Source organism: Rhinopithecus roxellana, chromosome 7 (assembly GCF_007565055.1).
Source record: "Rhinopithecus roxellana isolate Shanxi Qingling chromosome 7, ASM756505v1, whole genome shotgun sequence".
Lineage (NCBI taxonomy): Eukaryota > Metazoa > Chordata > Mammalia > Primates > Cercopithecidae > Rhinopithecus > Rhinopithecus roxellana.
The window spans coordinates 15185554-15200218 of NC_044555.1; the positions used below are offsets into that span (position 1 = coordinate 15185554).

The 14665-nt window shown below is 41.3% G+C and overlaps 1 protein-coding gene across 1 annotated transcript; it reads right to left on the reverse strand.

Moving 5' to 3' along the window:
• Positions 1-558: 558 nt before the first annotated feature.
• MAGEB5 (MAGE family member B5) lies at positions 559-2657 on the reverse strand. The gene is made up of 2 exons (XM_010356713.2): positions 2628-2657; positions 559-1738 (listed from the first exon to the last, which is right to left on the reverse strand). The coding sequence occupies exon 2, from the start codon at positions 1519-1521 to the stop codon at positions 799-801; it is 723 nt and encodes a 240-aa protein (XP_010355015.2). The 5' UTR covers positions 1522-1738; positions 2628-2657; the 3' UTR covers positions 559-798.
• Between the last annotated feature and the right edge of the window lie 12008 nt (positions 2658-14665).

Below are 14665 nucleotides of genomic sequence, written 5' to 3' on the forward strand. Positions count from 1 at the left end.
CCTGCCCAGCAGTATATAGTATTAGGCCTTAATTTGGGGCTTTACACTACAGTTCAGTTTTCCATTAAAGGGTTTTCTCTCTCAACTTTGAGATGCATCATCTGAGGGTTCTCACCTCTGCTTACCAGTTTCATAGCCTCATCTAGCACCCCCACGCAGCTAATTTAAAAGTTACAACACATTGACTTTCAGTTTCCTAAAACTCAAACTGCCTTGCCTCATGAAATTTATGCTTTACTGCTCTCAACTGGAATGCCCCTTCTCATCCATCCTTTCTGCTTTCCTATAAGTCATAGAGGGTGACTCAACATTTACTTTATATGACTGCAGCTTTTAACCTCAAAGATTCTATGGGCAGAAGCTGGGCCTTTATCTGAGCAGCTCCAGTACTGTTACAGAGCCTTCCAAAAAGCAGATACTCAAATGATGTTTGGGGAATATAAGAGACAGCAAGAGATCTAACTTATTAAATTTAATTTCTCCTATATTGTTAAGCTAAACATATCAAGGGATAAATGATTTAATTTTACAAAACAAAAGACTGAAAGAAATGAAGAAAACCAAGATAATGTTTTATTATTTTTTTCTATTTCACTATCTCAATTATTTTACTGGGGGTTCTTTGGTATTTCCAAAAAAAATGCCTTTTGGTGATGTTATATTTGCTTGACTGGATGAAAAAAGCTTCAGACTTCAATAGAATTGAGAGAAGCTGCTGAACTTGGCCCTGAGACAGTCTTGGCCACTGCAGTAGTGCCAGTCTCAGCTGCATCTCTGGCTTGGGCTCTCTTTCTCATCTTACAAAGTCTCTTCATATTGTGATGAGAAGGCACCTGGAGCAATATCATTGACCTTGGCCAAATATTTTAGGACTCTCATCTTGCTGGTTTTGGTGTAGGCTCTTGGATCACAAAGGAATTTATAGCATGCAGGATAACTGCAGGGCACCCAGTGGTACTCCAGGTACTTTAGCCTCACGAAATCCTGAGTGATGAGCTTCCTGGGCTCTCCATAGATGTAGTGCTTCTTCCCATCATATATTTGCATCATATCCAGAAATTTCCAGATATCTTCCTCATTGGCACAGTTGCCTTTCAGGAAGATCACAACCAGGAGAGTCATGAGGAGACCAGTCTTGGGTAACCTTTTGCCAGCATGAATCCTCCCATTGTTGGGGAGTTTCAGCTTACTGACAGGGTCATATAAGTAACAAGTTGGGTGGACTTCCTTCAAGTCAACTGCAAAGACAACCTCAATGTGTTCAGAAGCTCTTCTGAGAATCTCAGCAAATTGGTTTTGGTATCTTGGGTTGACAATCTTCAGCATATCTTCCTTCAAAATACACTGTTTCATTTCGAACTTGTAGAGCAGGAACTGCTCCAACAAACCCACCTTTATATTTATGAAATTGCTGCATGAACTCTCAGTGAAGGGGGAGACCTCTAAGGAACATGAGTACTCCTCATCTCTACTGTTAGCCCCTTCGTCAGATCCTGTGTTAAAAACACCTGCAGAAGTCATGGTACTGGATTCGCAAGGCTCCTAAGAAGTGCCACTTGACTCAGCAGCAGATGAGCTCTGGGGAATATCCCCAAGAACAGGAGAGGAAGTGGGGAGGGGCTCGTCTTCCACTTCTTCACTGACCTGAGCTCCACTCTGAACCTGAGAGTCATCTTGGATCTGGTAGTGTTTCTCACAAATGTGAGGCTTACTGTTCTGATCCTGAGACATGTTGACTCTGATAAAGGATAGCAGGCAGGAGAATGAGTAGGAGAACAGGTCAAGAGAGTCTACTGGAGGAGGAAGGTTGAGAGGGTCTGTGCACCTTCAACGTGGAAATTCTACAGTGGTTATAATAAAAACAACATTTGCAGTTTTCCATGAAGGAACTGCTCTAGGAACACACTGAGATTCTGTTATCCTGATCAATGTGCCCCCCTTGGGAAACCTTTGGAGGAGGTTAGGCTGAACCATAGGCTTTAGCCTGGTAGCCCTGCCTCAGGCATACTAAGGTGACATAGTGGCTGCCAGTCTTCTAAGTTGAGGGGTCCTTTGACTTCACATTCAAGACAATCATGCCAACTGGTGGCAGGTCATGAGAACCATTTCCTCTGAAGTTATATCACAAACCTCCCTGGGACCCAAAAGAAGGATATGAAGGGGGTCCTCAGCTTATCACTGCTGTTTATGTGCCCACAGTGCTGACTGTTGAGTAGGTAATTTTCCATCCTGGCCTTTCTGGGATCCTCAGTCCACCCTTGGGTCCTTACATTGGCATATAGGGCCTAGGAGCCCAACTTCCTTCATTTGAATGGTGACTACTGCACCTTCAGACTAAGGATCTCACCTCCCATAGACCTGACATAAAGAGATGGTAGAGAGCTTCAACTTCACAACCCTGCCCTGGCCCTTCAAGCACTGAAACCAGTGTAGGGCCAGATTCTTTTTTAACTCTTCTATTTAGTGGTAGATGGTTCCTTTAGCACTTGCTTTGACCCCTGGTATGGTCTGGAACTTCTCCTTCCCTTGTCCTAAGGCCTATCCCCTCATACTAAAGAGAAAACGACCCTGGAACATGCCCTATGAGGAATGTGAGAGTCTTCTCATATGTTCTCATTTGTTCTTACCTGTCCTCGTTGTCCCAAGGCTGAGAGTAACAGTTGAATTCTGTGGTGTTCCCACTCATAGTGTATGTGGTGCCCTCAGTTATTAGCATATTCACTGTGGCCTCTGGAGAAACCTGGAAATCCTCTAACTGCTGACCTTAATTCACAATCAGACCAACTTCCTTCCTTCCTTGTGACATCATACGAGGAAGTATGTTACATCATGTCAGCAATGCCCATGTATTCCAGGGCTGCCAGTAAGGGTGGGGCTCTGTGTGGTTCTCTTAGTTCTGAGGGTAGAGGGTTTCCTAAGTCCTCACTAGGGACCATCACCTTGATTCATGGCAGGGCCTTGGACTCTTTTTGTTGACTTGAGGACCCTACCCTCAGACTAAGCCCTCATATGTCTGAACTCTTTTTGCAGAAGTCAGCCTGACAGCCCTGCCCAAGGCCATCCAGGGTTGATGGCAGGGGGAGGTTCTGTGCCACCTCCCTATTATAGGGTCTGTGGTCCCCTCAGTCATCACTCATGATTTTGCATTTGATTCCTGGCAGGGCATGGAACATCTGCCTCTACTGTCTAAGTCTCAAAACCTTAGAACAAGGTTCCCACTCCTTGAGGTCCCAGAATGAAAACAGGAAATGCCACCTGTCTGTGCCCTCCCAGGGATGACATCAATATTCAGGTTCCTTGGGGCTATCTCTGTGGAGGATAGAGGTCTGTCCTCAGTCCTCACTCAGGGTCCTCACCTTGACTCTTTGCAGGCCTTGAGTTTCTTCTTTCAACTTTAAGTCACTCATGTAGACTAAGGATCTTATGTTCCCGAGAACACTGAACAGTAAGTGAGAAGTAGCCTAACAGCCCTGCTTCAGTCTTCCAGGTCTAAAAGTAGACACAGTCTGATCTCTGTTACTCCATTTACTATGGAGTGTTTGTTTCTTTAGTTCTCATTCATCAGTCTTCATCTTGGTTTCTAAACTTTCTATGAGAGGCTTCTGGAGAAATGCCATGTCATTCCAAACTCTTCATTAGTTTTCCCTCTGCAAATGTTGCAGAGAATAGGATGTGTCCTAAGGATGATGTGAGATGGGAAATCTGAAGCACAAAGCAGAAAGCCTTGGACAGGTGAGCTTTCAGAGAAAGAAAAAAAAAAAAAAGAAAGAAAACCATTGTTTATACATACCTTCCTGTCACTAGGCAGCCTTAGCTCCTTATGTAACTTCTGTTCAAATATATCCACTTGCTACAGCGAAGAGGCTGAGCCAAATGATTTTGTGAGTCCCTAGTCTTTTGAGGTTTCTGACACTGACTTTGCAGATAATGATATTGTCAACAAATATCTTTCTTTATTCACAACTTGGATTTATTTTGGTATTTTTATTGCTTATTCCTTGGGCTGTGTATTCCAAAACAGTATTTGGGGTTTGAAGTCTTGCTTTGTATCACCTGAGATATATTTTGAAGTAGTGACTAGAAAATAAGTAACACAAGGTCTGCTTCAGGCTGGAAGAAGTAGGGCAGTTGTGGACTCTAGAGAAATTCAGAGCCAGGGTCTAGTCTAGTTCTATCGCTTGCCAGTCTTGTGAACTTGAGAAAATTGCAAGCTTTTAACCTGCAAAGTCAATTCGATAAACACCATCTTATAGTATTTAGGTGTGTATATATATGTGTGTGTGTATGTGTGTGTGTATATATATATATATATATATATATATAATATATATATATATATATATAATATATATATATATATATATATATATATATATATATTTCTGTGTAAATCGCCTGACACAGTGTTAGGTAAACTTTGGATGTTTAATGAATGGTAATTATTACTAAACTTAGTTTGACCCAAAATGATGACAATCTTCCCTTACAGAATTTTATTTCCAGAATATATTCGAGATTACTCCAAATAACATAGAAATCCGCATCTGCTGAAATGCTGCCAAGCCAGTAAAACTGAGTAGTGTTTCCTCATTAAAGCATCTGTTATTTGGCTGTGGAGTTGTCATCTTCAGCTGGAGGCAACTCAAAGTTCTTATTCTGTGTTAGGGAACAAAAACTTCCCAGGTCACTTTTCCATCCAAACCGCCCCTATTTTCATTCACTTCATCACCACCAAAAACCAAACCCTCCCTTAGAGTTTGACAAATTACACTCAAAGTAACCTAATTCAAATGTCTTTTTAATGGAGCAGACTCTGGCTCTCCCAGTCTATGATAGGGGTGATGGTTCAGTGGTTTCTTGGCATTTTGTGTAAAGGGAGTATCACTCATGTTGCTCAGATACTCCCTGGACATCATGTGCTCAGAAGACACAGTTTGTGAACTGGGGCACCTGCACAGGTCTCTTTGCCTTCCTATCCCAGTTGGGGATTTCTTTCTGGTATACCTACAATGTCAAAATAACTTTTAAGACTTGCTTCCCTTTTCAGGGACAGCCTCTCAACTCTGAGAGGCACCATCTGAGGGCCTGGCCCATGCTCACGACTCCCACAGCCTCATCTAGCCCAACCTGCAGCTTCACTTTAACTCCCATGGAGAGAATTGCAGTTTTCTAAGACTCTGAACTGCCTTCATCAGATAATTTACATTTGCCTTCATTAATGTGAAATCTCTTCCTTATCCCCTCTTTTTACTTGTCATTTGTGTCTTAGATGATATCTCATCATCTTCCTTATATGTTAGTTGCTGCTTGACTCTAAAATTCTACAGGCAGAAGTTGGATCTCCTTTTGCTTACCATCACCAGTACTATCAGGGAACCTTCCAAACAGCAGGCACTCGATTACTGGTTGGGAAACAATAATTAAAAAATAATGAAAACAGTAAGCAATAAGTCTAATTTATTATTTTATTTTCTCATGCAGTTTCAATAAGCAAAGCAAATACAGGTTTATATAATTTAATATTACAAGCAAGAGCAAAAAGACTAGGAAACACCACAAATGAACTACTCTACTTTTGTTTCACTATTCTGCAATCTCAACTATTTTGCTGTGGGGTTCTTTCACATTTCCGTGAAAATCCCTATTCCAAAGCCACGTTACCTTATTCTGTACTAAAAATAAAATGTTTAAGATCTTTCAATTTGTCTTAAAATAACAAAACTTTTAGTCTTAAACCTGACAAATAGAAATAAATGTGTGATCTATGACATTAAGAAACTTAGACTGTGAAACAATTTAAATCTTCACTTAAAAGAAAGAACATTTTTAAAGTAATAATGAAAGCAAAAGATAAATCTACAAGTTACTCATATATAACAGGACAAAGGAAAGATACACATCTTGTTCCCTCCAGCCTCTACTATACTGCACTACTTAAATGGCTCACTACTCTCTTCTAACATAAAGTGAAACTTCTACTTCAGACCTCCCTAGAAGTGGGAGGATCTGTAGAAAGTGACCCCATAAAGTGCCCTGGCCAAGGGAACAGTGCCAGCTCTGCGTGCAGCTCTCAGGCTCATTGCTCTCTCTACCTCATTGTCAAAGCCTCTTCATACAGATTTGGAAAGGAAATGGGGAGAGTGTCATTGATCTTAGCCAAAACTGGTGGTTTCAGCATGGGCTCGTGGACCCCACAAGAACTCATAGTACAGAGGATCACTGTAGTGCACCTGCCAGTACTCCAGGTACTCTTCTTGCATCACATCTTCTGTGACAAACTTCTGGGGCTCCCTGAAGATTAAGTGCCTCCTCCCAGCATAGATCCTCACCACATTCAGGAAATTCCAGACCTCCTCTTCAGTGGCATGTTTTCCTTTCATGAAGATCACACCCAGGAGCTACATCAGGAGACCTGTCTTCGGCAGCCACTTATCACCACTCAGACTTCCTTCACTGGAGAGGTCCAGGTTGCTGAAAAGGAGTGTAGGAGTCACCACCGCATTCCATTTCTTTCAATTCAACACCAAAGACCAAAGGTTCTCCTGAGGATCTCAGGGAAGTGCTGCTTGTACTTTCTGCTGACAAGCTTCAGCAAATTGGCCTTCACAATGGACTCTTTCTTCTCCAGCAGGAATTGCACCAACATGCTCAACTTCCTGTCCAGAGAATCTCAGTATGTGCTCTGAATGAAGGCTGCTTCCTGGGAAGTACTTGCACTTTTCTCATCTTGACCCTTGGCAGCTACATCAGGAGAGTCAGTGGGTGAAGCTCCCTGAGACTATTGCAGAATGGAGGCATCAGGAGACCTGTGGTGAGTACCCCGACAAACAAGGGAAGAGGAAGAGTGAGACTTGTCTTTCTTCTCTGCAGTGGCCTAACACCCTAGACCCTTGAGATCCTGGGGCTGACATGGGTCTCTCGGCATTTCTCACGGGCATGGAGCTTACTCTTCTGACCCCAAGTCATGATGGCTGTGGCCTGTGACAGCAGGTAGGACTGTGGGCAGGAAAGCTGGCAAGGTTGGCACCTGAATGGGAGAGAGTGACATCACGTCAATACTTTCAGTGGAGAGCAACCATCTTGGCTTTAACCAGGGCCCCTTCTGCAGGTTTCTGTGAAACAACTGCTCTAGGAACCCACAGGACTCCTGTTCTCCTGGTCACTTTGTCTCCTTGGAATGGAGGAAGTTAGAGTATTAGACTACAGCATGACAGCCCATTTTGGGGCTTACTGAGGTGACAGCAGGGGCTCACAGTGGGGGCACCTTTGACAGGGGTTGCATCCTCTCTGTTTACATTCATGAGCATCATAAAAATTGTTGATAAGACACAGAGCCCCACTCCCCTCTGCTGTTCTGAAATTGACACTAGGAATTTTCACAATACTAGCGAGGAGGAAATAAGGAAGCACTTCTGCCCAACACTTCACTCTGGGGACACGCAGACCGCCTAGGGCTGACAACAGCGAAGATACCTGAGTGCTCTTGCTGTTACAGTGAGAACAGTCCCCACGATAATCAGACTCCGCACCCAGACTCTTCCCACAACCTGGAAATCACCCTCACTGACCTGCTGCCATCTCCTTACAACCAGGGCCCTACCTCTCTGACTCATGGGGTCAAAGTGAGAATGCACCTCAGTCTCTAGAGACCTGCCTGGACCCCCAGGCTGATATCAGTGGCAGAGTTCAGTGTTACCCCATTCTGGGAAATGGAGTCCTCAATCTTAAGGAGGGTTCTCTTCTTAACTATGGAGTGCCTGAGATTTCTCTCTCTACTGACCTTAGTCCACCAGCCTTGGACCAAGGCCTTCACGTTTTTCAACCCAATGGAAAAAGTGAACAGACTTTGGGCCTAACAGTCATGCTTGAGGACTCCTCAGGGACCAGCTCAGGGATGGGTTGGGGCAGGGCTATGTGGAGGACACAGACCTGGTTGACTTTGCCACATGCTGAATGTAGAACTCCAAGACTTTGAGCAAACATGGGCAATAGCCAGGGAATGGTTACACAGGCCTTGGGTGAGACTAGTGCTGTGCTGACTTCAGGTCTGACCCAGTGCAGCCATAGTGGTGGTGGCCACAGGGGTGCTTGTGTCACTCAACTCCCAGCTTTAGGTGGCTCAGAATGGAGAGAGAGAGAGAGAGAGAAAGAGAGAGAGAGAGAGAGACTGACTCTGTATGTCTGAGAAAGAGAAAGTAAGGGAAGAGAACAAGAGTCTCTGCCTGGTAATTGAGAGATTCCTCTTGGACTGTGTCCAAGACCATCAAGGCGATACCTCTACAAGTCTGCAAGAATCACAAGGTTGGACTTGGGATGCTCCATAAAGCAGAAACAGCTTGTAAGGAGACATTACAACTGATGCTGCAGAAATTCATAGGATCATTAATGGCTACGATAAGCAACTATATGCCAATATATTACAAAATCTAGGATAAATGGACAAATTTCTAGATACATACAACATACCAAGTTTGATCCTGGAAGAAATTCAAAACCTGAACAGACGAATAACAAGTAACGAGATTGAAGACACAATAAAAAGTTTAGCTGCTTGAGGTCCTTCATATAAATATTGAATCCAGTCATGTCAAGGAGCCTATGTTTTAGATACAGAGATGTTCTTCGACTTATGATACTTTTTGGAATGTAGTCCCATCATGAGTCAAAAATATTATCAATTGAAAATGCATTTAATACCACTTACAATGGGGTTACATCCTGATAAACCCACTGTAAAATAAAAAAAAAATCATAAGTTGAACCTCATAAGTTGGAGACGATCTGTAAATATAATTTCTGCTTTTAAAATATAATTTGAAACTTTTTCTGGAGGGAGTCTTTCAAGTTGGTTGAATAGACCTAGTTTATACTTAACTTTTAATGTCTTCCCCTAGTTAGAAAAGCAGCAAGTAAACCAGAGGCTGAATAGAGTCAGGCAAGAGGTTGACCAATATTAAAAAACAGCAACAAAAGCAACAATAAAAACCTAGAGGATGTGTATTCATTATTAGTATTGTAATGGTTAATTTTACATGTCAACTTGCCTGAGCCATGGAGTGCCCAAATATTTACTCAAACACATTACTCTGGGTGTTTCTGCAGGGCTATTTTTGGATGAGATTAACATTTGAATCAGTAGACTGGGTAAAGCATATTGTCTTCCCCAATGTGTATGGGCCTCAGTCAATCAGTTGACGGTCTGAATGACAAAATCAATAACTTTTCCTTGAATAAGAGAAAATTTCTCCCTCATTACTTCATTCAAGCTGGGTCATCAGTTGTTTCCTGACTTCACACTTGAACTAAACCATAAGTTCTTCCTGGGTCTTGAGCCTGTAAGCCATTGGACTGGAACTACATCATTGGCACTCCTGGGTCTCCACCATGTTGACTGATCCTGCATATCTTGAACTTTTCATTAGGATCCATATCAAGTGAGCCTATCTATGTCTATGTCTATTGATATATCTGTATCTATATCACCTATATCTATGTCATCTCTATCATCTATGTTTTCCAAATGTATGTATTTATCTATATATATTTATCTTAATAAATTTTGGCTGCTATAACAGAATAGCATAGATGGTGTGATTTAAAACAATGGACAATTGTTTCCCACAGTTCTCGAGGCTGGGAAGTAGAAAATAGAGGCACTGGCAGATTTGGTTTCTGGTGAAGGCATGCTTCCTTGTTCATAGATGACCATCTTCTCACCGTCTCCTCACGAGAAAGAAGGGACAAAGGAGCTCTCTGAGATTGCTTTTATAAGAGCACCAATTCCAATCATGAAGGTTCTGCCCTCATGACCTAATCACCCTCAAATACCCAACCACCAAATAGAATATCTGTCTATCCATTTATCTATCTATCTATCTATCTATCTATCTATCTATCTATCTATCTATCTATCTATCTATCTATCTACTATTGGTTCTGTTTTTCTAGAGAATTCTTACTAATAGAGATATCTATATCATATTTTGAATATTTATAGCATTTTATAATCAAAGTCTATACGTTTCATCTCTTTTGGAAAATCTTGAAAGCTTAAATAATTAATCACAAATTTACATGATCAGAAAAGGAACATTGTTGATATTCCTTTATAACAGTTATTCCAGAGTATAAACTGGCTTATAGCAGTTTATAGTCTGGAACCAAAAATCAGGTGAGCAATCACAATACCTGGTTTTAAATTCCTATCACTGAAAGGGGCATTGAGGAAAGCAGAAGAGAGAGTCCTGAAACACTGTTACCCCTCACCCAGCCTCTTTCACCCCTCACACTTCCCCACGGTAGCCATGTAGTGCAGAGAGAGAATCTGTGCACTGTGGGGAGAGAACACAGTGACTGGAGGATTTTACATTGAATTTGGTGCTGCCCTGTCACAGTGAAGTATAAACTGCTGGTTTATACTCTCCTACTTATATGTTAATCCATCTACATAAATATATAGGTATACACACAAACATACATACATATTACATATATGTAGGTATGAGTGTGTGTGGCTCACAATCTCTGTACTCAAGTTTTTATTCTAATGTTCTTCCACTGTTGATTAGCTTGCAGTTTGGGGACATTTACATGCCATAATAATTTAGGTTTTAAATTTGGGTTATACTACTTATGCTGCTGGAAAAGAAGAATAAAAGGGAATAGATTTAACTACATACCTAAAACAACTTTAAAAAACAGACAAAAATGACAACATATCTATGTCAATTTTTAATATATTGGACATCCGGCAACAAAAGACAGTGATTCCTGTGAGACTGAAAAGAAGGTAAGCCTATAACTTCCCCAGCTTGCTGCCTTAAGCCTGCAGTTCAGGGAGGGGTAGCTCAGGTGAAACCTGGCCGTCTGTTGTTGAGGAGATGAAGCTGACGGTGAGAGGAGGATCCGATGTCTAGAGTTCCTAGCACAAAGTATCTGAGAGGAGAGAGTTTCAGAGAGAATTCCAGCCTACCTAGGGGGTTCCTGTTCTCACCAGCCAATGTAAAAATCATGTCATGCCTAGAACATGAGAGAGACAGACCAGAGAGAGACAGAGTGTGTGTGTGTACTCAGATACTCAGAAGGGCTTAATCTCTGTAGCGATGTGAGATTAGTCCTAGATTTATGAAGCTCTGGTCACACCTAAGAAACTTGAAAAGCAAGAATTATCAGGACCATAGCATTTTGAACAAACTTAACTGAGTCATAGAACAAAGTATAAGAATATGAATCTATTAAAAAAATAAATATCCAGCACACTTATGCTGTACAAATGTGAGCAAGGCCAAATTCACAATACTTGGCATACAATCTAATTGCCAGACATGCAAAGAAACAGGAGAATATGTCCACTAGGGAGAATACATACATCAAAACATCGTATTGTATCCCATAAATGTACACAATTATTATCTGTCAATAAAAAATAGATTTTAAAAATCAATGGATTAAAATTCATCAGGAAATGACATAGATAACAAGAGCAGACAATGGCATTAAAAGTTAATGTATCTTCAATAAATGGTTGTGGGTAAACTGGATATCTATGCAAAGGAATGAAACTAGAACACTATCTCTCATCATATACAAAAGTCAAATTTAAGCGGATGAAAGACTTAAATCTAAGACCTCCAACTATGAAACTACTACAGGTAAACATGGGGAAAACTCTCCAGGACATTGGTCTGGGCACAGATTTCTTGCATAATACCCCATTAGCACAGGCAAGCAAAGCCAAAAAAAAAAAAAAAAAAAAAAGGAAAAATAGGATCACATCAAGTTGAAAAGCTTCTGCACAGAAAATAAAATATTTAAAAGTGAAGAGACAATCCACAGAATTGGAGAAAATAAACTACCCATCTGACAAGCAAATCATGAACAGAATATATAAGGAGCTCAAACATCTCTGTAGGAAAGAATCTAATAATCCCATTACAAATGGGCAGAAGATTTGAACAGACATTTCTCAAAGGAAGACAGGCTAATTGCAAGCAGACATATGAGAAGGTGCTCAGCATCACTGATCAACAGAGAAATGCAGATCAAAACTAGAATGAGGTATCATCTCACCGCAGTTAAAATGGCTTATATATAAAAGACAGGTATTAAATGCTGGCGAGGATGTGGGGAAAAGGAAGGCTCGTACACTCTTGGTAGCAATGTAAATTAGTACAACCACCATGGAGAACAGTTTGGAGTTTCCTCACAAATACTAAAAATTAAGCTACCATTTAATCCAGCAATCCCACTGCTGGGTATATACCTAAAAGAAAGGAAATCAATATATTGAAGATGTATCTGAACGCCTACATTTGTGGCAGCACTGTTTACGGTAGCTAAGACTAGGAAGCAACCTAAGTGTCCATCAACAGATAAATGGACAAAGAAAATGTGTTACATATACACAGTGGAGTACGATTCAGACATTAAGAAAGAGATCCTGTCATTTGCAACCACATGGATGGAACTGGAGATCATTATGTTAAGTAAAATAAAGCAGGCACAGAAAGACAAACATGGCAAGTTCTTACGTATTTGTGGGATCTAAAAATTAAAACAGACCAGGTGCAGTGGCTCAAGGCTGTAATCCTGGGACTTGGGGATGCCAAAATGTGGGGATCATCTGAGGTCAGGAGTTCAAAACCAGCCTGGTGAACATGGTGAAACCGTGTGTCCACTAAAAATACAAAATTTAGCTAGGCGTGGTGGTACACGCCTGTAATTCCAGCTACTTGGGAAGCTGAGGTAGGAGAATCGCTTGAACCTGGGAGGCGGAGGTTGCAGTGAGCCAAGATTGTGCCACTGCACTCCAACCTGGGCGAGAGTAAGACTCTATCTCAAAAAATAAAAACAAAAATAAATAAAAATGAAAACAATTGAACTTATGGAGATAGAGCGTAGAAGCATGATTACCACGGACAGGGAAGGGGAGTAAGAGGAAGGTTGGGATGCTTAACGGGTACAAAAAATAGTTAAAAATAATGAATAAGCCATATTTGCTAGCGCAACAAGTCGACTATGGTCAATAGTACCTTAACTGTACATTTAAGAATGATTTTGAGTATAACTGGATTGTTTATAACAATCAGACATTAAGAAAGAATGAGATTCTGTCATTTGCAACCACATGGATGGAACTGGAGATCATTATGTTAAGTGAAATAAAGCAGGCACAGAAAGAGAAACATGGCATGTTCTCACTTATTTGTGGGATCTAAAAATGAAAACAGGCTTGGTGCGGTGACTGATGCCTGTAATCCCGGCACTTTGGCAGGTCGAGGTGGGAGGATCACCTGAGGTCACGAGTTCAGGACCAGTCTGGCTAACATGGTAAAATCCTGTCTGTACTAAAAATACAAAAAATTAGCCAGGTGTGGCAGCATGCATCTGTAGTCCCAGCTAGTTGGGAAGTCAAAGCTACAGTCAGCCGTGATCAAGCCACTGCAATCCAGCCTAGGTGACAGAAGGACCTCATTTCCATGATAAAGAGCCCACTGGAACCTACTCCTGAAATAACAGCATTTATCCACTCATGAGAGCAAAAACCTCATGGCCTAGTTACTTCCCCCTAAGCCCCATCTCCCAACACTGTTGCACTGGGGATTAAGTTTCCAACACATGATTTTCGAGGAACACATTAAAACCATATTAGTCAGGAATGACCCTCATAATGCAGGATCCTCTGAGTCCTGCTTATTATGATTAATACAATGAAGTATGAAGTGACTGATGCTTGAGATTCTTTGAAGGTAGCTAGGCAAATAGGTTATTTATTTACCCTCTTTTTAAACTGGGTGAGGTGCTTGAGGCTAAGTTATACTCTAGTTTCTCATGTTTGCTTGAAGGACTCTTTGGAAAACTTTAACTTAATATGCTTTATTAACCTTTTGTGCACAAAGAAGTCACTTTCTCTCTATCCAATCCTTCTCCCATAGGCCTTTGGATCACCTTAAATGAAAATCTTACACAGAGTACAGAATCTTATGCATGTACGATATCTCTTTCCCCTTTTTGCACAGCAGGTCTTTTGGTATATCTGTCTTGTTTTCCTCCCCAGCGGATACCCTTCTTCATGGCTCTTTAAGGAACTAGAGACCATTGGCCTGTGAAATTCTAAGGTGAGCCCTCAAAAATCAATGTTGTGGACAATTACTCAGTGCCAACAGAAATTCTGGTAAAAGAGAAACCTCGTGGTATTTGGGATGTTGGGAATTTTGAGTGAAGCTGACCTGACAGCTTCAGGTTTTCCAGGACTCAGGAAAATAACAATGAACTGAGAATATATTTCTAGAGGACACGCCAAGACATATGCCTTCAGACAAATGAGTTTTCCTTTGTGCAGCTGGGGAAGTGAAGCTGACTTTGGATATTGGTAAGGAGTGAGGATAGAAGTAGGCGTAAGTCTGAGGTTCTAAACCTAAGAGGCTGAGCAAGAGATTTGGGAAAAATCCTCAGTCTGATTTCTTTCAAGTAGTCTTCAGCTACTCCTACCTGGTGCTGAAAGCTGCCTTGTTGATATATTCTTTTAAAATTTTCAGGCCAGGCTCAGTGCTTATACCTGTAATCTCATTACTTTGGTAGGCTGAGGTGGGAGGATTGTTTGAGACCAGAAGTTCAAGACCAGACTGAGCAACAAAGACCCCACCTCTACAGAAAATAAAAAATA

What these genes read in the sequence shown, in the direction of transcription:
- MAGEB5 (XM_010356713.2), bottom strand. Translation starts at nt 1,521, where the DNA reads ATGACTTCTGCAGGTGTTTTTAACACAGGATCTGACGAAGGGGCTAAC.